This window comes from Castanea sativa, chromosome 2 (genome assembly GCF_040712315.1).
Source record: "Castanea sativa cultivar Marrone di Chiusa Pesio chromosome 2, ASM4071231v1".
In the NCBI taxonomy this organism is placed as follows: Eukaryota; Viridiplantae; Streptophyta; class Magnoliopsida; order Fagales; family Fagaceae; genus Castanea; species Castanea sativa.
In genome coordinates, this window is record NC_134014.1 from 54,204,645 (window position 1) to 54,232,630 (window position 27,986).

At 31.1% G+C, this 27,986-nt stretch overlaps 1 protein-coding gene across 1 annotated transcript; it reads right to left on the reverse strand.

Moving 5' to 3' along the window:
- Positions 1-747, reverse strand: LOC142625535 (uncharacterized). Its single transcript, XM_075799172.1, has one exon. It carries the CDS (start codon positions 745-747, stop codon positions 1-3), a length of 747 nt encoding a protein of 248 aa, XP_075655287.1.
- Between the last annotated feature and the right edge of the window lie 27,239 nt (positions 748-27,986).

Sequence of the window (27,986 nt, forward strand, 5' to 3'; positions counted from 1 at the left end):
TCAATATGTTAGGATATTTAACAGGGACACTCTATGTTGGATTAGGCACCTAAATAGACCATCCAATCCAGGCTCAAGACTTTTAATGCCATCATTAAGTGTTCCTAATCTCTTCTGAGTCAATTGCACATGAACCTTGGTACCATTTTTTGGGACCTGCCCATGGAGGTAATAGAGAGCATGATCAACACTCCCTACCTCATTGAAAACCTTGCGGCTTGTCTCAGATTTTATGGACCCTGTGGACACCAATTTCTTCATCAGTAACCATCCCCTAGAGGTCTTCATTGCTGGTTTTGACAGAAACAACATGAGAGACCTAAAGAAACAGATAGTGATGGTGCTTAATTCTCTAAGCACTTTAATCACCACATGTAAATAACTATCTCCATCCAATTGGGTAAAGGACCCCATATGGCTTTCTAGTCTCTTCAATGCTCCAAGGGACTTGACAACATCCTTTTTAACCTTCTTTCTAAAGCAGATATAAGCATTAATATTGCTTTCAATGCTTGATTCTCCACCTCTCCTACGTAGCGCCGATTGAAGTTCTTGCACATGTTCCTTCATGATCAAAAATAAGTCTCTTGCAGTGCCACATGCATCTAGCAATCCTAAAGACAAATCTAGTGTTTCTTCTACTAGCTTTCCACGATGATTGTGAAGAGCTTGTTCGGTGAGTGGAGTGTGAATTAGCTCCTCAACACAATTATACAATTCTGTAAGCCTAACCAAACCCATTTGCATGGTTTCGGCTCCCAAAGGAATTTTTGACGAAAGTGATGACAACTCCCAAGTCTTAAGCTTGTTTAGCTCTGCCCCAATCTTATGAGAATTGGGGTGTAGTCTAGACGGCAAGCTAATGGACCTTGTAGTTTTTTGCATGCCACCAATTTTAGAGAAACCCGTTTGCAATAGCTCAAAATCACTATGTGGAAAATGAAGTTTGAACAACTGCTAGTCCCCAATCTATATATTACACAAAGATAAGGAACACCTAAGTCCTTCATGCCAACAGAGCAGAGTAGGCAAGCTGTTAACAATCTAGCCAACAACCAGCAACCAAATGTTTCTTTAATCTTATGGCCATTAGATTGGCTACGTATATAGCTTCCATTAGTTTTAGCTTATGATGCTCAAATTGGAAACACGTATAGGTCAAGATAATCGTATGCCTCCTTGCCCCCCCCCCCCCCCCCAATCATTACTAGTACCATACGAACCTCATGACCAAAATTCAATCAAATCATTCAAATCTTTGAAATTGTTAACGTACACCAAAGGCAGGCAATGTATGATTTTCTTATTTCAAATAACCAAAGAAAGGAAAACGACAAATTTCAGACAAGATTTAGCATAACACTAGTGACAAGACCTTAAGACCAAGAATCTAGGCTGATTAAGTAATTAGGGTTGGTATAAAAAAAATTAATTAAGAAAAAACCATTTTGAATAGGCTGTGAATTCCGTATAGGCTTGTACCTAAAGGGGACAAGAACCTTTTTTTTATTGGATTGAAGACAAGGTATTAAGGTGGTATATCATTTGGCCATTGTATTGCATTTCTAGAGGATAAAAGAGAAAGCATGTCATTATAGTAAAACATTTTGGGTGGGGATAAGGGTGGCATTTTGTTTGCTCTAAGAGTCACAAAAGATCCTAATATAAAGGAAGCTCACAATCATATCACATGCTTATTACATTTACCATGAGCACAGCCCATTATTCTCTCTCACCATGTTTCTACTACATTTGCATATAGCAATCTAAGATTAGAACTTATTCCCCAACAGAAGACTTATTGAGTTTGAATCATTCAGTTTTTACAGGAAATTAGAGGGAATGACATCTTCAATCTCTCACGGTGGAGATGAGTGAATTAAAGAAAGAAAGGTAATCCAGCTATTCATTTTTTGTCAAAGTCAAGATCATTCACGGTAATTTATAGCCTGCTAACAATATTCAGTTGTTTCCAACTATCAGACATTTTTTTTTAAAAGGCCAACAAACCAAGTCATAGATATGAATAGGATGGTTGTTTTTCTTTTCTTTAAAAACTGAAAGTAAAAGGGAACCTAAGCACTTTACAATAAATATAAATCTAATGCCAAGAATTTTGTGGTTTAATAATATCATCCAATTCTCTTTGTATGGAAAACTTAAGTTCAAATCTTCTTTCTCCCTCTTGGGGTACAAATTAAGGGTCTGTTTGAATACCGCTTATTACTGAAAATTAAGAACTGAAAACACTGTAACAAAATAATTTTTAAATGTGTGAATAGTACTATGAGACACATTTTAAAATTATTTTTGCTAAAATTCGTACTTGCGGGTCTCGTGAACTATACACGGGACTCATAAAAAAATGCCCAAACCCCCAGACACAAGCGCAATCCAAACAGTCACTAAGGTTCCCTAGCAACCTCATTGTTATCACAGAGAAAGTAAAAAAATGAAAGTCTTAACAATGAAGAGTCTTAAATTACATTTACAAGTAAATCAGTACGAAAATTGAAATCCCAGTCTTAAGACTTGTAATTTGTTTCCCAGTTGAGACATCTTATTGCTCGTAGACAATGCAGGTTTCTCAAGTAGGTTGTTGGGCTTGGATGTTGTCTTAACAATCAATATTCAATATTATATATAAAAATAGAGACCTCACGTAGGAATGTATGGGATTCTATCATGTAACGCTCTAAGTTTTCATTTAGTTTTTAAAACTTTTTTCATTAAGTTTTTAAACTATGACCCAAAAATTCATAGTAACTTATTTTTATTATTAGCTATTGATATAGGCTGAGATTGACAATTAGACCAAACAAACTTAATTCTCTGAAAACAAATGAGTACCTTCTCAAAATAGACAAAAAGCCCAAGTCCAACCATTATGATTTATGACTCAAGTCTGAACTCTCCACCCATATGTAGGTCAAAACCTACAATGTCTAACCCATCCCAACAGTTGTGTACGTCAAAGGTTAAACCTCTGTGTCTACCGTTTATCCTCAAAAAAGATTAAAGCTCTGTGCAGCTAAATTTTATATTATTAAGTAGATTATAAATATTTAAGATACTAATTAGTATTTAGAGTGTAGATTGTGAAATGATTTATCATTATCTTTTCTTTTTGTATGGTACTTTACTTTCAAGAAATAAACTAATAAAGTACTGGGTAGATTTTTTTTTCAATTTCTTTTTTTTTTTTTTGTAAATTTTATATTATTAAGTGGATTATAATTAAATATTTAAGATAGTAATTAGTATTTAGAGTATGGACTTTAGAGTAATTTATCTTTATCTTTTTTTTCTTCTTTTTGTATGGTACTTTAATTTCAAGAAATCAAGTATTGAGTAATTTTTTTTCACTTTTCTTTTCTTTTGTAAATTTAATATTATTAAGTGAATTATAAATATTTAAGATAGTAATTAGCATTTAGAGTGTGAATTGTGGAGTGATTTATCTTTATCTTTTCTTTTTGTATGGTACTTTACTTCCAAGACTATAGAGTGATTTATCATTATCTTTTTTCTTTCTTTTTCTTTTTATATGGTACTTTACTTTAAAGAAATCAAGTACAGTGTAAATTTGTATTTCAATTTTTTTTTCATTTGTAAATTTTATATTATTAAGTGGATTATAAAAATTTAATATAGTAATTAGTATTTAGAGTGTGGACTATAAAGTGATTTTTCTTTTTTCTTTTTCTTTTTCTTTTTCTTTTGTATGGTATTTTACTTTCAATAAATCAAGTACTAGGTAAATTTTTTTTTTCAATTTTTTTTTGGAAATTTTATATTATTAAGCAAATTATAAATATTTAAGATAATAATTAGTATTTAGAGTGTAGACTGTGAAATGATTTGTTTTTTTCTTTTTATATGCTACTTTACTTTCAAAAAATAAAGTACCAGGAAATTTTATTTCCTTTTGTAAATTTAATATTATTAAGTGGATTAAAAATATTTAAGATAGTTATTAGCATTTAGAGTGTGGACTAGAATGATTTTTTATTTTTATCTTCTTTTTTTTTGGTATGGTACTTTACTTTCATAAAATCAAGTACTAAGTAAATTTTTTTTCTTTTGTAAATTTTATATTATTAAGTGGATTATAAATATTTGAGATAGTTATTAGTATTTAAAATGTGGATTGTGAAATAATTTATCTTTATCTTTTTTTCTTTTTCTTTTTATTTTTATATAGTAATTTACTTTCAAGAAATCAAGTATTAGGTAATTTTTTCACTTTTTTTTTCTTTTGTAAATTTTATATTATTAAGTGGATTATAAATATTTAAGATAGCAATTAGTATTATAGTGTGGACTGTGGAGTGATTTATATTTTTTTTCTTTTTTTTTTCTTTTTGTATGGTACTTTACTTTCAAAAAATCAAGTTCTAGGTAAAAAAAAATTTCACTTTTTTTTCCTTTGTAAATTTTATATTATTAAGTGAATTATAAATATTTAAGATAGTAATTAGTTTTTAGAGTGTAGACCGTGGAGTGATTTATCTTTATCTTTTTGTTTTCTTTTACTTTTTCTTTTTGTATAGTACTTTGCTTTCTGGAAATCAAGTATTAAGTAAATTTTTTTTCACTTTTTTTTTTCTTTTGTAAATTTTTTATTACTAAGTGGATTATATATATTTAAGATAGAAATTAGTATTTGGAGTGTGGATCGTGAAGTGATTTATCTTTATCTTTTATCTTTTCCTTTTTGTATGATACTTTACTTTCAAAAAATCAAGTTAGGGTAAATTTTTTTTTTCACTTTTTTTTCTTGTAAATTTTATATTATTGAGTAGATTATAAATTTTTAAGATAGTAATTAGTATTTAGAGTGTAGACTATGAAGTGATTTATTTTTCTTTTTTTCTTTTTCTTTTTGTATCGTACTTCGGTTTCATGAAATAAAGTAATGGGTAAAAAAATTTGTTCTTTTGTAAATTTTATATTATTAAGGGGATAATAAATATTTAAGATAGTTATTAGTATTTAGAGTTTGGACTGTGGAGTGATTTATCTTTATCTTTTTTTTTTCTTTTTCTTTTTATATGGTACTTTATTTTTAAGAAATCAAGTATTTGGTAAAAAAAAATTTCACTTTTTTTTTCTTTTGTAAATTGTATATTATTAAGTGGATTATAAATATTTAAGATAGTTATTAGTATTTAGAGTGTGGACTAGAATGATATATTTTTATCTAATTTTTTTTTTCTTTTTGTATGGTACTTTAGTATAATGAAATCAAGTACTAGGTAAATTTTTTTTCTTTTGGAAATTTTATATTATTAAGTGGATTATAAATATTTAAAATAGCAATTAGTATTATAGTGTGGACTGTGGAGTGATTTATATTTATATTTTCTTTTTCTTTTTTTCTTTTTGTCTAGTACTTTATTTTCAAAAAATCAAGTTCTGGGTAAAAACAAATTTCACTTTTTTTTTTCTTTATAAATTTTATATTATTAAGTATGTGGGGAGTAAAAAAGATTCTGATGGAGATATGGGCCTTTGGGCCGTGCTAAGGAAGGCCGACCTGCTCTTGAGTTTAGAACTTGTTAGTATTACGGGTCGGCCCATACGCCGAGGATACGAGGATCCAGCCGAGAGTGAATTTCTCTTCGGACGGACACCGGAGGACCCGGGACTTCGTGATAAACGTTAGGCAATGACATGGTCAGAACCAATGGATAAAAGGGGTAAGCCCTTGAATGTCCTAGAAGCACCGGTGTTAGAGAAACACCAAGGATAAAGGCTGTCACCTCCACATTAAAGGCACTTACACCTCACCATGCGGCCGCATTAATGGGGAAGTGACACTGAACGATGGAAGGAAACTTAAGTTACTATTCAAATGCACTGAGAAAAGAAATATCTAGGCTAAGGGGGAGTAGGGGCAACACGTGTACAAAGTATCAAAAAGAGGAGTATTTAAGGAGCAACTTGGAAGAGAAATAGGGATCCCTTCTTTGTAACCTAATAGAAAGAGAAAAAAGAGAGAGAAATAATATAAGAACAGTTCTCGGCTTACGTCCGAGCAGGTTGACTTACAGTATTCCTTGTTGTTTTTCAAGTGTTTACAATCTTTGGCTTGTCATTTAATCCTCCAACGCTTCTAACCTGGGTTTCAAGCCCACGCTCTACAAATTATATTGTTTAAGGCTCATTGGGCCTGAGCCCGTAACTGTTCTTGGGACCAGGTGCAATTGTGCACTTACAAAGTAGATTATAAATATTTAAGATAGTAATTAGTTTTTAGAGTGTGGACCATGGAGTGATTTATCCTTATCTTTATCTTTTTGTTGTTTTTTTTTTTTTTTGTACAGTACTTTACTTTCTGAAAATCAAGTACTAAGTAAAAAAAAAATTTCACATTTTTTTTTTCTTTTATAAATTTTTTGTTATTAAGTGGATTATATATATTTAAGATAAAAATTAGTATTCGGAATGTGGATCGTAGAGTGGTTTATCTTTATCTTTTATCTTTTCCTTTTTGTATAATACTTTACTTTCAAGAAATCAAGTATAGATTAAATTATTTTTTTCCACTTTTTTTTCTTATAAATTTTATATTATTGAGTAGATTATAAATTTTTAAGATAGTAATTAGTATTTAGAGTGTAAACTATGAAGTGATTTATCTTTTTTTTTTTTCTTTTTCTTTTTGTATGGTACTTCGGTTTCATGAAATAAAGTAATGGGTAAAAAAATTTGTTCTTTTGTAAATTTTATATTATTAAGGGGATAATAAATATTTAAGATAGTTATTAGTATTTAGAATTTGGACTGTGAAGTGATTTATCTTTATCTTTTTCCTTTTTTTTCCTTTTTATATGGTACTTTATTTTTAAGAAATCAAGTACTGGGTAAATTTTTTTTTTCTTTCATTTTTGTTTCTTTTGTAAATTGTATATTATTAAGTGGATTATAAATATTTAAGATAGTTATTAGTATTTAGAGTGTGGACTAGAATGATATATTTTTATTTAAATTTTTTTCTTTTTGTATGATACTTTACTTTCACAAAACCAAGTACTTGTTAGGATTAGTGCTCTTAAATCCTATTGTATGATGCTATGTATGATATTATGTATGACATTATGTATGACATGATGTATGACTTAATATTGTGATTGATAAAGTTATTTTATTATTATCTAAAATAATGGTAACATGAATATGGGACATTATCATATAGTCCATGAGATGCATTGTATGTGATTTATGTGAAAAGTCACAGAAGATGTAAATCACAAGTTCTTTGTAAACTCAGAATTTATAATTCGTAGTCGGTGATGAAATTGGGCATTTCATCTGCGAAGACTATAACGTGTCAACCAAGATGATTTGTCTTGATCATGGAAGTGGTGACTTCTAGTTGATATGTTGATATGTTTTAAGAGTTAAGACATATTGAACAGGACATTTGTGAGATTTATTATTCTCATAATTAGTGACTGTCAAATGAATAATAAATCTCACGACTTCTATTTGCATGAACTCTTAATCCTGAGAGAATAATGGACCTGATCATGAGGTGTGGGTTGCTTTGATATATTAGGAGTGAGATCTAAAGTGACGGTCAAAACCTCAGTATGTTGGGCAGCCACATTTAGTGTTGATGGAACATATATTCTCAAGATGGAATTCATAGTCTCTTGATGGAGATATAAAATATTCCCTTGAGATAAGTTTAATGGGTTGATTATTCGAGAGAGTTAGGCCTAACCACTTTAGTAAGAAATTGCTAAAGTATATATTTATGAAATTAGATTTCATAAATATATAATGAATAACTTTAAAGAATTAAGCGGGTACTTTCAAGGATAAGATGTAGTAATTTACAAAGTGGCGATCTACATTTATGACTTTGTTTTATTACGAATATTTTATGAAGGGGTTACGTGTACAATAAAGTCTTAAGATATAATTTATTAATAAGGCCTAGAGTGCAATTATATTTATATAGTGGTATTAAAAATAATTAATGGTAACTTTGGACTTGTCAAGAGTTAACGGAAAAGCCCAAGGCCATTGGAGCTAGTGTCTTATTAGTCCCTTTTGGTCCCACTCCAAGCCACATACTAAAGCTCAATTGGAAAGGCCATTGGTAAGCCCATTAGATAATCGATTAGTTATAAAGGGAGAAACATACATAATTTGTATTAGATGAGATTAGAAAAGAAAAGAAACGGTGTGTGAGAGAGTGTGAGACACACTTTCATTCTCCCTTTGGCCCGAGTTGAGAGACCACACATCTTGGGCGTAAAGTGGAATTAGAGTGAAGATTAAAAGTGTTCTCAAGTGCTTCTAATCTTTATTTTGAATTTCTCCACACCAAGGTACGCTATCTTGTTCTTAAATTCTGAAATTTACTTTGTGCACGTTATCAATCATGAATGAAATAGATCATTGTTTGTTGCTTCCGCTGTGTGTTTTGTATGAGATACAAAACCAGAATTTTTCCTTCAATACTAGGTAAATTTTTTTCTTTTGTAAATTTTATATTATTAAGTGAATTATAAATATTTGAAATAGTTATTAGTATTTAAATTGTGTATTGTGAAATAATTTATCTTTATTTTTATCTTCTTTTTTTGTTTGGTACTTTACTTTCAAGAAATCTAGTATTATGTCTTTTTTTTCACTTTTTTTTGTAAATTTTATATTATTAAGTAGATTATAAATATTTAAGATAGCAATTAGTATTAGAGTGTAGACTGTGGAGTGATTTTTTTTCTTTTTGTATGGTACTTTACTTTCAAAAAATCAAGTTCTGGGTAAAAATTTTTTTCACTTTTTTTCCTTTGTAAATTTTATATTATTAAGTGGATTATAAATATTTAGGATAGTAATTAGTATTTAGAGTATAAACCGTGGAGTGATTTATCTTTATCTTTATCTTTTTGTTTTCTTTTTCTTTTTGTTTTTGTATAGTACATTACTTTCTAGAAATTAAGTACTGAGTAAATTTTTTTCACTTTTTTTTTTTGTAAATTTTTTATGATTAAGTGGATTATATATATTTTAGATAAAAATTAGTATTTGGAGTGTGGATCATGGAACGATTTATCTTTTTCTTTTATCTTTTCCTTTTTTCATGATACTTTACTTTCAAAAAATCAAGTATAGAGTAAATTATTTTTTTTCACTTTTTTTTCTTGTAAATTTTATATTATTGAGTAAATAATAAATATTTAAGATAGTAATAAGCATCTAGAGTGTGGACTGTGAATTAGTATTTGGAGCGTGGATCGTGGAGTGATTTATCTTTATCTTTTATTTTTTCCTTTTTGCATGGTACTTTATTTTCAAAAAATCAAGTATAGAGTAAATTTTTTTTTTCACTTTTTTCTCTTGTAAATTTCATATTATTGAGTAGATTATAAATATTTAAGATAGTAATAAATATTTAGAGTATGGATTGTGAAGTGATTTATCTTTTTCTTTTTTTCTTTTTCTTTTTCTATGATACTTCAGTTTCAAGAAATAAAGTAATGGGTAAAAAAATTTGTTCTTTAGCAAATTTTATATTATTAAGTGAATAATAAATATTTAAGATAGTTATTAGTATTTAGAGTTTGGACTGTGGAGTGATTTGTCTTTTTTATTTTCTTTTTCTTTTTATATGGTACTTTATTTTTTATAAATCAAGTACTAGGTAAAAAAAAAAATTCACTTTTTTTTTTCTTTTGTAAATTGTATATTATTAAGTGGATTATAAATATTTAAGATAGTTATTAGTATTTAGAGTGTGGACTAGAATGATATATTTTTATCTAATTTTTTTTCTTTTTTTTTTGGTACTTTACTTTCACGAAATCATGTACTAGGTAAATTTTTTTTCTTTTGTAAATTTTATATTATTATGTGGATTATAAATATTTGAGACAGTTATTAGTATTTAGAGTTTGGATTGTGAAATAATTTATCTTTTTCTTTTTCTTTTTGTATGGTACTTTACTTTCAAAAAATCAAGTTCTAGGTAATTTTTTTCACTTTTTTTTTACTTTTGTAAATTTTATATTATTAAGTGGATTATAAATATTTAAGATAGAGACTAGTATTAGAGTGTGGACTGTGGAGTGATTTTTTTTTCTTTTTTTTTTTCTTTTTGTATAGTACTTTACTTTCAAAAAATAAACTAATAAAGTACTGGGTAAATTTTTTTTTTCACTTTCTTTTTTCTTTTGTAAATTTTATATTATTAAGTAAATTATAAATATTTAAGATAGTAATTAGTATTTAGAGTATGAACTTTAGAGTAATTTATCTTTATCTTTTTGTGTAGTACTTTACTTTCTAGAAATTAAGTACTGAATAATTTTTTTTTCACTTTTTTTTTCTTTTGTAAATTTTTTATTATTAAGTGGATTATATATATTTAAGATAGAAATTAGTATTTGGAGTGTGGATCGTGGAGTGATTTATCTTTTCCTTTTTGTATAGTACTTTAATTTCAAGAAATCAAGTATTGAGTAAATTATTTTTTTTCACTTTTTTTTTCTTGTAAATTTTATATTATTGAGTAAATTATAAATATTTAAGATAGTAATTAGTATTTTGAATGTGAACTGTGAAGTGATTTATCTTTTTCTTTTTTTAATTTTTTTTGTATGGTACTTTACTTTCAAGAAATAACGTAATGGATAAAATTTTTTTAGGCTAATTTGTTCTTTTGTAAATTTTATATTATTAAGTGAATAATAAATATTTAAGATAGTTATTAGTATTTAGAGTTTGGATTGTGGAGTGATTTATCTTTTTCATTTTCTTTTTATATGGTACTTTATTTTTAATAAATCAAATACTAGGTAAATTTTTTTTTTCACTTTTTTTTTCTTTTGTAAATTGTATATTATTAAGTGGATTGTAAATATTTAAGATAGTTATTAGTATTTAGAGTGTGAACTAGAATGATTTATTTTTATCTAATTTTTTTTTTCTTTTTGTATGGTGCTTTACTTTCATTAAATAAAGTACTAGGTAAATTTTTTTTATTTTGCAAATTTTATATTATTAAGTGGATTATAAATAGTTGAGATAGTTATTAATATTTAGATTGTAGATTGTGAAATAATGTATCTTTATTTTTATCTTTTTTATCTTCTTTTTTTGTATGGTACTTTACATTCAAGAAATCAAGTATTTGGTAATTTTTTTCACTTTTTTTTTCTTTTGTAAATTTTATATTATTAAGTGGATTATAAATATTTAAGATAGCAATTAGTATTAGAGTGTAGACTGTGGAGTGATTTTTTTTTCTTTTTGTATAGTACTTTACTTTCAAAAAATCAAGTTCTGGGTAAATTTTTTTTTTCACTTTTTTTTTCCTTTTTAAATTTTATATTATTAAGTGGATTATAAATATTTAGGATAGTAATTAGTTTTTAGAGTGTGGACAATAGAGTGAATTATCTTTATCTTTATCTTTTTGTTTTCTTTTTCTTTTTCTTTTTATATAATACTTTACTTTCTAGAAATTAAGTACTGAATTTTTTTTTTCACTTTGTTTTTTCTTTTGTAAATTTTTTATTGTTAAGTGGATTATATATATTTAATATAGTAATTAGTATTTGGAGTGTGGACCGTGGAGTGATTTATCTTTATCTTTTATCTTTTCCTTTTTATATGGTACTTTACTTTCAAGAAATCAAATATAGAGTAAAAAAAAAATTTCACTTTTTTTTCTTGTAAATTTTATATTATTGAGTAGATTATAAATATTTAAGATAGTAATTAGTATTTAGAATGTGGACTGTGGAGTGATTTATCTTTTTTTCTTTTTCTTTTTCTTTTTCTTTGTGTATGATACTTCAGTTTCAAGAAATAAAGTAATGGGTAGAAAAATTTGTTCTTTTGTAAACTTTATATTATTAAGTGAACAATAAATATTTAAGATAGTTATTAGTGTGACTGTGGAGTGATCTATTTTTGTCTTTTTTTTATCTTTTTCTTTTTATATGGTACTTTATTTTTAAGTAATCAATTACTGGATAATTTTTTTTTTCACTTTTTTTTTCTTTTATAAATTGTATTTTATTAAGTGGATTATTAATATTTAAGATAAAAATTATTATTTAGAGTGTTGATCAACTGTGGAATGATTTATCTTTATCTTTATCTTTTTTTTTTCTTTTTGGTATGGTACAAAATCTTTTAGTTTTTTTTTTTTTGTAATTTTCCTTATACCATATGTTTTTTTTTTCTTGAATTTCCTTATACTTTATTTGAATGCTTGGGAGCTTGCTTCACAAATATATTAAATACTAAAATTTTTTTGAATATGAACATTTAGGATTTTGAATATGAACATTGAGGATAATTACACGGATACTCTAACAAAGCTAATTAAAGAAAATGGCATTCCATCAATTCGGAAACTAACTATTTTCATTATACCTTATTTTGCATACTGTAATTGCGATTTAGTACCAGTTTTTTTACATATTATTTTTAATATTAAATTTATAATATAATATGGTCTTCTAAGAATGCCTAAGAACTTCAATATTAGTAAACAAAAGCCAATCAACAGTTTGGAACTACTTTTGGAATAAGAAAAATTATAAATATGAATTAAGAAAAGGGAGCTAAAGCATTTGACAATAGTTTGGGAAAAAATAAATACTATATACAACAGAAAACATTAAAATTATTTCCAAATGAAATTGTAAAGTGCTCGTGCATCAGGCGGAACATTATCTAATGTTGCATAATCAAGCAATCTTGAAGAATGTGTCAAAAAATTCAAATCAACATAGAGCGATCAGCACTCCCTGCCATGAGGGGGAGAGTTGGTGGAAGAAAAAGGTAGGGTAGAGGATGCAATAGTTTCAAATGGCAGCACAAAGTCCAATTGCAAAGCAAATTGGGTTCCCTCACTTTAAGAAAAATAAATAAATAAACCTCCCTCGCATTCCATCAGTTTGAAGTTTGAACTTCACAATGCCCAGAGCTAAGATAACAATAGGATAAAGAGTTTTCATCAATATTCCGATTAATGCCTAGCAGATAACAATAGAAATGCACTAATTCAAAATGACCTTTTCTCCAAATTTTGTTGTGATTGGTACATCTTATGCACCAATTTTGTCACAGGACTTGTTGAATTGCAAATAGAACAAAAAGATCAAAAACCTTTAAGTCTTTTTTGTCACTTCAATAGATAGATATGAATATAGACAACTGAAAAACAGTCCCTAGTCAAAAATCAAATCCCCATCTGATGATTCATTTTCCAAATGAATAGTAGACCAATCAAAGACATAAAATGGACCATGCACTGTACAAAGAATGCAAACTACACTATGGATGCTCTAACAACTATAGTTTCAAGCATCAAAGAGGTCAATGATGTGAGTGAATAGAAACCATTTTATAATGAGAAATGATATGTCCACAACATTTTCACAACATTTTTACAACAAATCCTAAGTAGCAGGATGTTACTGGTTGTTATTGTTGGGGCAAAAAAGTAATCTTAGTGTTAGGTTCAAATTTGAACCAATAACAACTAACCACCTATGATTTGTTGTAAAAATGTTGTGAACGTAGCACCTCTCTTTTATAATATATATTGTCTGCTTCCAAATGCATTCAGTTGGACTAAAAAATTTTAAATAATAAAAAAATTAGAAAACCACAAAAAAAAAAAAAAATGAAAAGAAAGAAAAGATCACAGCATGGATTTATACTGTAACGTACCAATATGGCAATATCAACCTTTTTTTTGGGTAGCCATAAATATCAATTCACAATTACAAGCATATTCAAAAGCCACACTAAATAATTAAGTCAGAACATACTATAAAATCAAGGGACAAAACTAGTAATCTCATAAAAATCAATTTAATGCAACACCACATCTCCATATGGTAATTGAAGTCAAAAGAGCAAACCACACGCAACACTTCATCTTATCTCCTTTGTGTGCCATGTCTATTTTATAGTTTCACATATTTCTATGACTTCCATCAACTCTGTCTTTCATTACCCATCTTAGAAAATAAATAAATAAACATACACAATCTTGAACCAAAACGCCCATTAAAACTACAATTATCATACAACAATTTCAATAGTAGGATGAAAAACCCAAAAATTGGATTCCCCCTTAGACACATTTTAAAATAAATTTAGACAACCCCAAACAAGGCCATCTAACATAACAATTTAAGGGTGTCCAACCAAACCCGGTACTCAACCAACCCACCCAACTCGGCCGATCCAACCCGAGAACCGTCTAACCCAACGTCAACGACAGTCATTGGCGGGTCTCCGCCCCCAAAACTCGAGACCGACAAGTCAGTTGACGGGTTTGAGCATAGAAAACCAATTTTCAACCAACCCGACCAGAAAACACACTGAAAATTGCTATTCTCCACCAATTAGAGTGGTTCGTCGGTCTGGTTTTGTTCGATCTGTCGAGATTCGGTGAGATCTCGTCAAGATCGCATCTAATCTCTTCAAGATCCGTCCAATCTCGTTGAGATCTGCCTAGATCTCTTCAAGATCCGGCCTGATCTCGTTGAGATCCACCAAGATCTCTTCGAGATCCAGTCAGATCCAGCAAAAACCAGCAGAGACCTAAACCATTGCCTTCGGTGGGTCGGCGGTGGGTCTAGGTATAATAGACTCGAAGTGATCGAGTTGGTTTCAGGTTGGGCACAAACCCGACCCGGATCGACCTGTGGACGGGCCTACATAACATGGAAGCTTTTAAAACTTACTTTAACACAATAATTCACGGAAGTTCAAGTAGAGCAAAAATATAATTTGCAAGCATGAACTCTCTTGGTCACAGGGTATCACCTCACCATCATGGCCAAACCTCCCAAGGATATCCAAACCCTTAATCACAACACCCAATCACCTCCAAATCATTAATACCCATCAAATGTAAATTATCATTAGTGTGAATGTAGACCTCTAAGTTATCTTTATTTTTCTCTGGGTCTTTTTTTTTTTTCCCCTCATGTACCTTTTCGTTATATAATTATTATGTCGCAGGCATGGTTAAGCTATGTTTTACCTATTATAAAAAATAAAAAAAACAAAAGCATGTTTAGAGAGAGAGTAGACCTTGACATAAGCATCATCATTAAGATTATAAATACACCCATCGATCTTAGCTTGAGTATAGTGGCATCGTGCTTGCAAACCTCCTTCTCTTCACTGTTTGATCCCCTGCACACATTTCACCAACCAAATTCCTCAAACCCATAATCCTAATATGGCTAAAAATATTGTTTTCTTCTCTAAAACTGTATGAATTTTCGTTTCTTGTCCCCAAAGTTTAAGAAGTTTGTTTTAAATTCCTAAGCTTTTAGGAAGAAAAAATGAATTTTTTTTAATAGTTTAGTGATTAGAAATGCAGAAAAGTTAAAGGGAAACTGACCCTTTTTTGCTCCCAGCAACCTCAACTCTCTTCAGCTTATTCTGAAGCAAAAAAATTGAACAAACACTTTTGTATATGAAAATAAAAACTGGAGATTTTGAAAGCAATGAGGTAGTGAAAAGGGTAAGGGAGGACGAGCAACCGTTGATTGGTAGCGGTGGGGCCATCTGCGACGGGCTTCAGCGGCCGAAAGTGGATTTCCGAAGAAACAAACGTCGGAATTTGTTGTATCGCGTTTTGCTTTTCTCCGCTTGTTCGATACCAGAGAAGAAATGAGTTCATCTTCTTCACGCTCTTTGGATTTCTTCGCCATTTTCAACCAAACTGAAGACTTGAGACAGAGAGAAGAAAAACAGAGATCAGGAAATGAGAATAGGAGGGAAATATGGATGGTTTTTTTTTTAATGAAATTAAAAAAAAATTTTGCTGAAAATTATATAAATAAAAGTAAAAATTAACTGAAATGGTACAATATAACTCAAAAATAATATTAAAAAGTGCAAATGGATCAAAAATAATAGTAAAAATAATCTGAATAGTAAAATAAACTAAATTTTTAACTGTAGCTAAAGGCATAGTAAATAGAGAGCGAGCTACTCAAATTTTTTTAATATTTTTTTACCGTTAATTTGGATAGGAGAGATTTTCTTGTTAATTTGGGAATATGCGGGTCAGCACGACCAACCATTTATTTTGCGCCACGTATGAGATCTTCTTTTTTATTCTTTTCCTTTTCTTCTACACTATTTTTCTTAGACCAACTGTCCAAGTTTAATGTAAAACAATATATATAGTGAAGATCATTTCTTTTCCTAATGTAAAATTCTGTCCCTTTTTTGTATTTTATTTTAGAGTAACGATACATATATGCATATAAAAAATAAAAAATAAAAAGATATATATACAAACTATTTTACAATATTTTTACAAATTACTTATGTGATTTTAGCATTTTTTAAGTAGTTATTGTAACTAAAAGTGTGGTATCGGTGATGGGCCTAAAGCTGCAAAAGTATCTACACATACAATGAGACACATTTTGAAATTTAAAATTATAGTCCCATATTGACTGACCATTTACCAATGACGTATCGACATTTTGTGCTACAATATTAAAAGTGAATATGGAGTATCTAATTAAGTATCTATTAATATATTTAGATGAATAAACTACTAGATGAGTGCGCTTCAAACGTGCCACCCCATGCGTGACACCTTGTGTATTGTATACATCTGATCAACTTATTAACAGGTTCCTCAAAAAAAAAAAAAAAAAAACTTATTAACAAATTAAAGAAACCACAATCTAGTAAGGACAAAACAAAATTAATATTAAAAAAATCCCAATCGCTCTATATCAAATGGGAAAGAATTTAAAAAGAAAAAGTAGAGAAGATCATTATTGTTAGGGCAAAAATATATCGACTCCTTGCAAATTAATTAATTATCCAAGTTAATTAATTAGGTTCAATTACATGTAATAGCGTGATAGCACAAACAAATCACCAATTATACTAAATGCAGCAGAAAATAAATTTGACACGGGTGATTTATTTATGAATAGGAAAAACTACTGAGACAAAACCCCACCGGGTGATTTTAAGATCGCAACTCCCAATAATCCACTATTATCAATCACAAGCGGTTACAAGTATAAAGAATCTTACCAAACCCTTTGACCTACCCCAAAATACCAACCTATAGTTGAACCTTTACCCCAATACCTAATTTGACTTGTATTATAACGGCAATCTTTCTGTTCAATGCACGAATCCTTGTACGCGATTAACCAATGATGTACAAATCTCAGTACGTGACTAACTCTTTTGCACGAATCTCAGTACGTAACTAACTCCACAACAACCTTTTAATTGATGTAGTTGATTTGCAACAGCTTCACATAAAAACAGCAATAAGATCTTCAATGATGGTGTAAGAGACTTTGTTTGGTTACAGAACCCAAAGGCGTACAAGAAACGCAGCAAGAACTCTTTCTTCTATGGGAGGAGGCTAGGGTTTCGAAAAGAAAACCTTATAAAGCTCTCTAGGGTTAGGTTTTTCTTTTTCCACCTCCTTGTTTAAATAAGAGCTCAATGGGCTCTCCTATTCCAAATAGGTATACACAAACTTTGGGCTTTCCTAGTCCAATAAGGATTATACAAACCTATAAATAAATAGTCTTTGTAGAATAAAACGTTTTTAGCTATATTTTGAATCTCGTAGTCTCGATAGATTCTGTATGTATCGAGCTTCTGTCGAACTTCCACTTTAAATCTCGATAGAAATCTTTTTTGTCGAGATTGCTGTCGAGCTTTAATGAACAATTTTTTCTTCACTTGTTTCTTGGTTAGATCTTCATGACTTTAGCACTTGACTTGAACACTTGTTTCTTGAAGTACTAAACTCATCTTAGATTTACCCAATTACAAGTAAAGTACATTTTGTCAAAGAATTAGCCAATTACATAAAATATGTCCCTAACAATCTCCCCATTTGGAAATCTGTGACAAAACCACAACAAAACAAATAATCATGAGAGAAGTCTTAAATAACTAAGCTCATAATCACTTGTTATATTACAAAATAAATAACCCTAGTCTAAAATATCTGAGCCTTAAAAGTTACTGCAAGAAAAAGGTTCGGAATCTTGACTTGGCTTTAACTTGTCTTTCCTAAAAAACACTAAACAAAACACATCAATGTACCATGTGGAAAATAATGACAAGTTAATTAAACAAGAAACATATGTATAAAGAGAGAAAAGAAACAACACGTGTGAGATAAAGAGTGAAACACATACATCATCATCAAATATAGAAACAACACATGATGTATGTAAATGGTTACAAAACCAAAAGATATACAACACAATATATAAATATATATATATATATATTAATATCAAAGTGTATCAAACTAACTCTCCCCCTAAGTTAGTTACATCAAAAACTTTCTTCCCTTTAACATGAAATTCTCCCCCTAAGTCTATTACTCCCCCTAAAGAATGACATTCAATTCTCAAATTTCTCCCCCTTTTAGACACAATTGTCAAATGGCCTAAAAAGCCAAAGAAAAAAACTTAATCGAAGACAAACAGAAAATTGACATAGAGGGAACGAGGAGAATAAGGAACCATAGACCTACAAGAAGAAGAAAACAAGAGGTGTTCGGGGGCCTTTTTCGGTTGCTCGGCCACGTGTGGTCCGTTGGAGGGGTGACCTTGCTAGACCCGAGTTCGTTTGGGGAGTTGCGTCCGGAACTCAACATTGGGCCACATGGTCCAACGGCTACCGGCGTACTTTTAAGCCTACAAAGCCATTAAAGCTAAAGTTTAAGAATCACGATAATGGTCGAATAAATATGTAATATGTGTTTAATATAATAGTTTTGATTAATAGTTGTAATAGTAGTTGGAATAAAATAATATGTATTTAAATGTGAAGTAATAATGTACTCAATGATGTATATTTAAAGATATGGAAACAAAGTCACTTATCTTTGTATAGTTTGTAGCCTTAACTGTACAGCTTCTGTGAATTGATAACATCTCAGCAGAGTGACCCCAGCAGTAGAGAGGCAGTTTCCATGATAACTTCAAGATTGAAGGAGAAAAATAGGTGCAACTGGAGGGAGAGAGAGTATGTCTAGCTATGTGTAGGGGCTGGTTAAGTTTGCCCCTCTTATCATGCACTTAAATGAGTTTTCCCCTTGACAATGCTCTTTTAGTTGTTGTGAAGTTATGAATAGTGTTGCCTTCCATGAGAAGGGCTTTTGTATGGAGTATTTATGCTTTCTAAGAGAAGGGTTTTATGTAAGATGGATTTGTCTCTTCCATGAGAAGGGCTTTGATATGAGATCTTGGTGCCTTTGAAGAAAAGGGCTTTAGCATTAGAAGTTTATGCCTTTCATGAGAAGGGTTTTTATTATTAGTGTTTGATATCTCTTGAGAAGTGTGGAGATGGTAAAAGATATAGATGTTTTGTGAGATGTAGTATTTGTAATATGTATGATATATGGAAGTATGAGAGATATGGAGGTTAAAGATAGTAAAAATATAAGATTATAATCGTTGGAGAAGTTGTAAAAATTGTTTTCCAAGAGGAAAGATTTTGTAAGAAAAGAGTATGAAGATGTGTTTAGATATTTGGAGATAGGAGCAGTAAGATATGTGTACTTTCTAAATATGAAGAGTGAGAGAATAAGTATAAGAGAGGTAATAGTGTTGTAGTGTATTTAGCAATGTTGCTGGGATTTACTTCTGGGATGGACAGGAACTTATAAAGAGCTCATAAGTGGGGAGTAAGGGAGTATTTGAGAGCTAGGGGCGTGTTCTTAGAGAGAGTATATGTAGCTTAGAGAGAGTACATATAGTAAGTAGTGAGCCATTTGGTAGTATGGGCAGTGAGAGAGAAAGTGTTTGGCAGGGGCTACTGGGTATTTCTGCCAGAGAATGGATAAGGGCTTATGAAGGCATTTATGAGTTAAGGGCAAAAGAGTTTAGTTCCTCGTTTAGAAACTAAAAACTTAGAGCTCAGAATTTCATTAAGGGCTTAAGAAGATTATTAGAGGGCGAGAGAATAGAGAAGTTTGTGAAAGAGTTGTTCTTCTCCCTTGGTTGTCTTGAGATGTATTGATGAAGGGTTCTATTTAGCTGAGTTTAAGGGGGTATTTTAGCAAATAATCTTAGTTAAAATCTATCCCAATTAGGAATAAAATTTTTAGAAAATTCATCATAGGATTTGGCCAAAAATGGTATGTTTAGCTTTAAGGTGTTCTTGCTGTTTTGGGTAATAGCTGCTGGGGAAAGAGAAGCAGAAAAGGAAAGTATTTTAGCAAGAAAAATATAGTTACTTAGTTGGTTTTGGTTCTTAGCCAAATGAAGAAAAATCAATAATACTCAAGCTGATGGGTCAGCTGTCACAACTATTCTGAAAAGGATATCCCAACTACCAGGAAAATTTGTAACAACTATCATGAGACAACTGTCACAACTGTCATAAGATAGTTGTTACTTAGGGTGCGTTTGTTTCGACAGTAAAGCAATTCCGGAAAATGTTTTCAAGAAAAGAAAATATTTTCCGGAAAGGAAAATATTTTTAGGTGTTTGGTGGCATTTTAAAAAATACTTTGGAAAATATTTTCAGGTGTTTGGTAATATTCTGAAAATGCAAATTTTTTTACTGATTTCTCACATTTTCTCAACTTCCAAACAAATTTTATATCAAAAAAATCTACAACACCCACACAGCAGCCACAGAAAAATCCACCTCCACCCACACACCAGCACCACACAACACAAAAACCACCAAAACACCACCACCCACACCACCGCAACAACAACAACAAAATCAGAGATCAATGTTCGGATTGATTGAGAGATTGAGGGAGAGAGATCGGTAACGGCGGCCAGTTGGTAACGACGGAGGTGGGTTTGGGCTTGGGACGGTGGTCTCGCGGCTCGATCTAGCCAACGCGAGCTCGCCGGCGTGGTAGCGATCTCGCGGCTCGATCTCGCCGGCGCGAGCTCGTCTGGGCTTGGGGTTCGGTCTGGGCTTGGGGCTCGGTCTCGCCGGCGCGAGCTCGTCTGGGCTTGGGGCTCGGTCTCGCCGGCGCGAGCTCGTCTGGGCTTGGGGCTCGATCTCGCCGGCGCGAGCTCGTCGGCACTTTTCTCTTTCTCCTCTCTTCGTTCTCTGTCTCCCTCACTTCTCCCTTTCTCCTCTCTTCGTGCTCTCTCTCTGTTTTCCGTGGAAAACGTGATTTGAAGGTAAAATAGGAACGGTAAACCAATTCCAGCGTGTAAGGGTTGTTTTACGGTCAAACTGGAAAACAATTTCAGTTGACCAAATTTTTTGTGCTCACCAAACACACGCAAACGGGGAAAATCATTTCTGAAATTGGTTTACCGTTAAACCAAACGCAGCCTTAGGGTAGAAGCAGATGAGGTTAGATGTCAGGCTGATGGGATTTGAGCATTGAAAGGCTGATGATATTAGTTCCAGCCAAGTGTCAAATGTTGAATACATTGTTAGGGTTTTGCTAGAAATGTTTCATTTTTTGGGTGTTTGTATTTTTGGTCCAAAGTTTTATTTCAAAACATTTTTAGCAAGTAATAGAAGGATTGGTTGAAAGTTAATGAAGTTTTAGAGATTTAGTCAATGTCTCATTGTGTTGTGACTTAATCTTGGTGAGCAAAAAGAGTATTTAATGCTCTGCTCTGGCAGTTGGCAGAGAAATATATGGTCTGATTGTGGCAGACAACAGTTGGGTATTAGAGATATCATGAATATTTTGTATATAGTTAGAGATTAAAGATAGCCAATCAGATTAGGCTATGTGTTTGAGTTGAATTTTTGCTAAAAGTAGTAATAAGATTTATGTAGAATAATATAAAGAAGTTTCTAAATTTGTATAGCAACAGCTAGGGATTGAATAAACAGTTATGTTCTCATCAGTTAGATGGGTGGAGATATTGAGTATTTGTCATATGATGAATATTAAGTTTTAAGAAAAGAGCAATGGGGAGTTTTATCGTTTTAAATGCTATGTGATAAGAGATGCTTACCATATGTTACCCACTACACACGGACTCGTCAGAGTTCAGAGAGTTGGAGAAGACACGCCAAGCAACATGTTTCTTTTATCAACTTTAAACCGCTAGAACTTTGCTGAGCATACTTCTTGGCCCTCCAAACCACAACTCCCAAAGTTTCCCCAAAGAGACTCATGAGCTTGGATCATAAGCCGAAGATGAGATGACGTACCTTGAGTTTTGTTATCATTTTGTGTGAATATGGGCTTTTGTTGCAAAAGCTGCTTTCCATGAATATGAGAGAGGTAATATGGGCCGTGGGCTTTGATTCATTGTGTGAACTCGATCCATATGTTGATATTGATGATATCATGGGTTATGATCCCAATTGATGAAAAGGAAATGTGGACCATGAATCCGCCTCTTAAAGTAAGAACCTCACGGGTCATGTGAGCCCAATCCATGTAGTTGAATGAAATATGAGCTTATTTTGGGTTTTAAATAGATCTACGCAAAAAATCAATAATATGTTGATATGGCATGGGTTGCCAATGAAGTAGTGCCACATGGAGCGAAAAAAGAGTCATCAACAAAAGACTATGGGCACAAAGGGAAAACATGCAAAACAAAGAAAAAAAATGCAAGAGGATCTCGACAGATTGATGAATCTATCGAGGTGAAGCCCAAAAACCTCGATGGATCGAAAAATTTTCGAGGATGTGTCAAGCAAATAGAGAGCACAATATTTTGGCTCAATGGATCGAGATTGCTGTCGAGAAGCTGTCAAGAAGAAACCTAAAAATCTCAATGGATCAAAAATCTGTCGAGAAGCTGTCAAGAAGAAACCTAAAAATCTCAATGGATCGAAAATCTATCGAGATTCTATCGAGGCTGAAGAAAGAAAGCTCGATAGAAATGGAATCTATCGATGATCTGTCAAGAAGTTGTCTAGCTTGAACAAAAGGAATTTTTCAAGGAGGAAAAAACACAAAGAGATAAGTGCAACAAGCAAGAAACTCAACCAAGTTAAGCTCTCAAAACATCTCTTAACATATATGCAAAGCATTCATATATCCAAAACACACACACACACACTAAACAAGTCTAACTAATTTTATATTTCAAAAACAAATCAAGACAGTTTAGTGAGCATTTATCAATACATGTATTCCTTATAATAGCCAAATCACATTGTACCTGCACATGTATCAAGAGTAGCAAAGAATCTGCGTGTTGTGTGTGAAATATAGCAAGAGTGCATAAGTGTCTCATATTATGAAGATTTGAGACATGACAAAATCAAATACGCTCACACACAATCAAAACTGTTTGATGGGGACTATCACCTTCGAGATACATCCTATAACTCCCACATTTGTGCATAAGTGTCTCATATTATGAAATTTGAGACATGAAAAAATCAAATGCACTCACACACAATCATAACAGTTTAATGGGGACTATCACTTTCGAGGTACATCCTATAACTCCCACATTTCCTAGAAACATGCTTGCAACCATTTTAGAAGCATTTTGTTTCTTTTTGCTTTTTGCTTCTTCTTTTTTTTTTTTGCATATTTTTCTTTTAAGCATAGCATGCATGGGCATATAAGAAAGAAAAGAAATACCCAATTATGTAAGCCAAAACATCACAATTTTGTTATGCTGAAGCACACAGATGTTATATATAATTAGCAGGTTTTAGTGGTGAGATGGTTATTTATGCTTTTTTCTTAGGATTTTCTAGTCCTATCCATCAAAAAAAGTGGTATGAGTATTAAGTATAAAAGATTACTTAATCATACTCATCATCAACACGAGCCACAAAGTTCACTTGTGCATTAAAATCTTCATCTAAGCTACAAGAGATACAAAATTTAAAAAACTTTGTTTTAATGACCATCAAGGGTACACAAGTATCAATATACACAAACACACTGTTTTTTTTTTTCTTCTCATTTGTTTTTTTTTTAAAAAATACAAAAACTATAAAATTTAAAAAAACAAAAAACAAAAAACAAAACAAAACAAAAACAAGCAAACAACTATAAAGCATAAAAACTATATCCAAATGCATGAAAGCATGATTTTAAAAACAAATAAGAAATCAAGCAAGAAAGTCCAACTTTAGATAGAAAGAATTAAAGCAGAGGACAAACAATTAAGTCTTAGGATCCTTCATCACCCACACTACACGAGTCTTTGGCCATGAAGATGAAAAGGCACGTGTCCTAGTATGACTACTAAAAGACATAGATGAATTAGAATTCCCCTAAAATTGTGTTAAAAAGCTTAAAACTTTTAATTACTCGCCAAAAATAGGTACAAAACCTTTAGACAAAAAATGAGACCTATTGGACACTTGCTTATGAGAAACAACTTGAAAAAATTAAGGCGAGTGTTACCAAAACCACCACAATGGTGACAAACATAACTAATTTTAGAGCTACTCGGCTTCCTAAAAGGAAGTCTAACCTTAGAGGTTGACAACTTAGGGCAATTTGGCATAATATGACCAACAATATGACAATGATGACAATGGGAACAAATTCAAAATTTTATTCAACTTAGGAGGAGTTTTAGCATCAGATTGTTTACCTTTGTCTATCCTAGCAATATTAGCATTCAACTCTTCATTATTCCTTTTAATGGAGGAATATAAAAAATCTTTTTCTTCTAAGTTAGGCTCAACAAGAAGTTTGGCATTAGTTAAATTTTCAACTTCGGTTTTAGATTCAACTAGTTGCTCTTTTAAACTCTTAATTTTGTCCACCTGAGATGAAATTTGATTTTTAAATTTCTCATTCAAATTATTAGTTTCATCCAATTTTGCAATCAATTCATCTCTTTCAAATTCGACCTTTTTAAAATTAGTTTTTAATTTTGTAAAACATTTAAGAGATTTTATACAAAAATTATAAAGCTTGCAATAGGAATTTTGAATATCATCATCATCATTCTACACAAGATCATGCAAATCAAACAATCACGAGTTTCCATGACAACGGATGACAACGGGGGTCAATAGATCATACATGAAAGATTAAAACCAAATCAGAGTGTGCCCGCTCTGATACCACTTGTTAGGGCAAAAATGTATTAATCCCTTGCAAATTAATTAATTACCCAAGTAAATTAATTAGGTTCAATTACATACAATAGCATGGTAACATAAACAAATCACCAATTATACTAAATGCAGTGAAAACAAATTTGACATAGGTGATTTGTTTACGAATAGGAAAAACCATCGAGGCAAAACTCCACCGAGTGATTTTAAGGTCATGTAACACCCCGACTCAACTTTATAGTTAACCTATGTGTTCAAGTTGTTAATTATTATTTGAGTCACTTGCTATATAAAATTAATATAAGAGTATTTAATAAAAATATTATTTTATAATGTCATTGAATAAGAATTGTAAAGATAATAAATAATTGAAATGGCTATTTGTATTATATATATACACTTAGTATGTACAAACTATATAAAGTGGTTTAAGTTATTAGATACATAGTTGGTTTTTAATTAGGTGTGATGCATGAGATGTTATAGTGGAAATTCCACCCACACATGCAACCAATGGAAATTCAACACATATAATGCCAAAATATCATGCATGTTGACACATGTTATCTTCTTAAATCCCAAAGACCAACACTTGGTCGGCCATGCAATGAACAAGTTCCACCTAATCTCTTCTTTGACTTCTTCAAAGTAACTAGAACATCCAAGAAGCCCTCTCCCTCTCTATTCCCACAGGTCCAAACAAATCAAAATTTCTCACATCACTTTGCTCTCTTTTCTCTTAAGGAAAGAACTAGAAGCTCTCTTGAGTCTCTTTTCTCAAACCCACAGGTCCACACATCAAAAGAAAGATAAGTTCCATCTCATTTCTTCTTCATACTCTCTCAAAGAAATTAGAAGACTCAAAAACTCTCTCAAGCTCTCTACCTCTCATACTTTTGGATCCAGCCACTAGGAAAGGGAAATCCTTTCATACAAGATTAATTCTATTCCTATTTTCCCCTCAAGAACTAGAAACTTGGTAAGCGTTTTAGCTACTCTCATCTTAGAATCCAAGATTTCTTCAAAGAATTTTTAGTAATGGTTTTTGTGGTTTGTGAAATTAGGAAATCATAAATTTGTAAGTCTATATATATGCTGTTTTAAGAAGCATTGAAACTATTTTGATGGTTTGTTGAAGGTAGATTAAGGTTTTTACTAATCAATGATTGCATATGATTAAGGAAGAAAGAAAAAGTTAGGGTCAGTACTTTTGATGTTACTGTTGGGATTTTTTTTGTATTTAATTTTTCTATAAATGGTTAAATAACTATATATAAGTGTTTTCTAACAAGTGTAATGAGTGTATAAAAATCCCCATATGATAATAAGACTATTTGCAATCATTTTATAATTTTACAAAAAAATGTTTCAAAGCTGTCACTGTGACAGATTTGGTGTTTACAACAAGAAAAATCTGGATTAAATCATATGCAGTGAGTTAGGATGCTAGGAGTAGCTCTTATGAATTCTAAGACACATATGGTTCTAATGGAAGTGGTCTCACAGCCATTGGATCAATATAAAAATAATAGTTTAATTTCTAAGTTGCATGAAATTCTGTCAGGACAGATTTGAACATGTTGTCTTGTGTGATTTTTAATAAATCATGATTTTATGATTTGACTCTGAAAATGTTTAAAACAATGTACTAGACATCCATAGGAGTGGATCTGTAAATTGGCATGAAAACTGGATGTGAATTGATAGCCCATTTGTATTTTATAAGTTAAGTATATGCTGCTAAAATGAGCAGTAAACAGTAAATGATAACTTCGACTTTGAGGATTTAATTCTAAAGTTAGGATGAATGTTTTAAGCTATAAATTAATATGCTTATCATTTAGGATGTCTGGATCACAGATAAAGTTTTTATAACTTGGTTCAAGGATTAGTACTCAAAAGATGGGTTCTAAATCATTTTACTGCCTTTTCATGTTATTGTCTTGTTCAACGGGTTGTATGTTGCCATATGAGTGTATATGGTTACATGACCATGCTTAAAAAGAGTTTATGTTTATGCATGTATTATTGCCCTAATCTCAAAGCACCTTTTAAAAATGAAGTTGGCTCCTCTGGAGATATGATATAAATATGAGAATGATGGTTTTTCTTTAGTTTGGTACATCATTTGTTGATGTGTGCATAATATGTTTGTGGTAACCTCGTTGAGGTGGGATTAGGATTTCCTTGATTCTAAGATACATGCTTTGAGATGAATGTGTAAGTTTATGATAAGTAATAATTTATGGTAATAAGTTTTGATATTTGGTTTAGGTGTTACCAGCCCCAGGTCTGAGCTCCTTCAACTTTAGGCTCTTGATTCCTCTGCTTTCAGGTAAGGGATAAGTTATATGAGCATTTGGTAAGTCATGTGGTTATTTTAAAGTGTATTATGCATTAAAAGGTTTTTGATTAGAGGTATGACATATAATCATGTTTCAGACAAAGATATGTTCGTGAGCTTTCAAAACCTTATGTATATGATTTAAGCATATTGATACTATTACTAATTTCATGAACATGATGTTTGAAGAAAAGAATGGAAAGCTATATTATTATGAAATGTTATGCAAAATAAGAATTTTCAGTATGATGTATAAGTATGAAATGTTTTCAAGTTATGTCCTCTGGTGATCTGAACTCGGCTAGTAGGGGTTAAATTACTAGCTTTCCTGGAAAATGTTATATGTTTGGCCATTGAAAGTTGGAGGAAATGGGGGTGCCCATAACTCTAATCTAGACAAGGCCTCTTCCCCAATGTTCTGTGTGATGTGGGGAGGAATAAAACCTTAAGGAGATGTGTCATCAGGCCTTCCAAAGAGGACAATATTATGCACACGAAGGCACCCAAATGTGATGAGGCCTTCTCCCTAATGTTCTGTGTGGCGTAAGGAGGAAAAAAACCATGAGGGAATGATCTGTGTGACATCCCAAAGTGGATAATGTCATGCACATGCACCACAAAATAAGTATAGATTTATCAT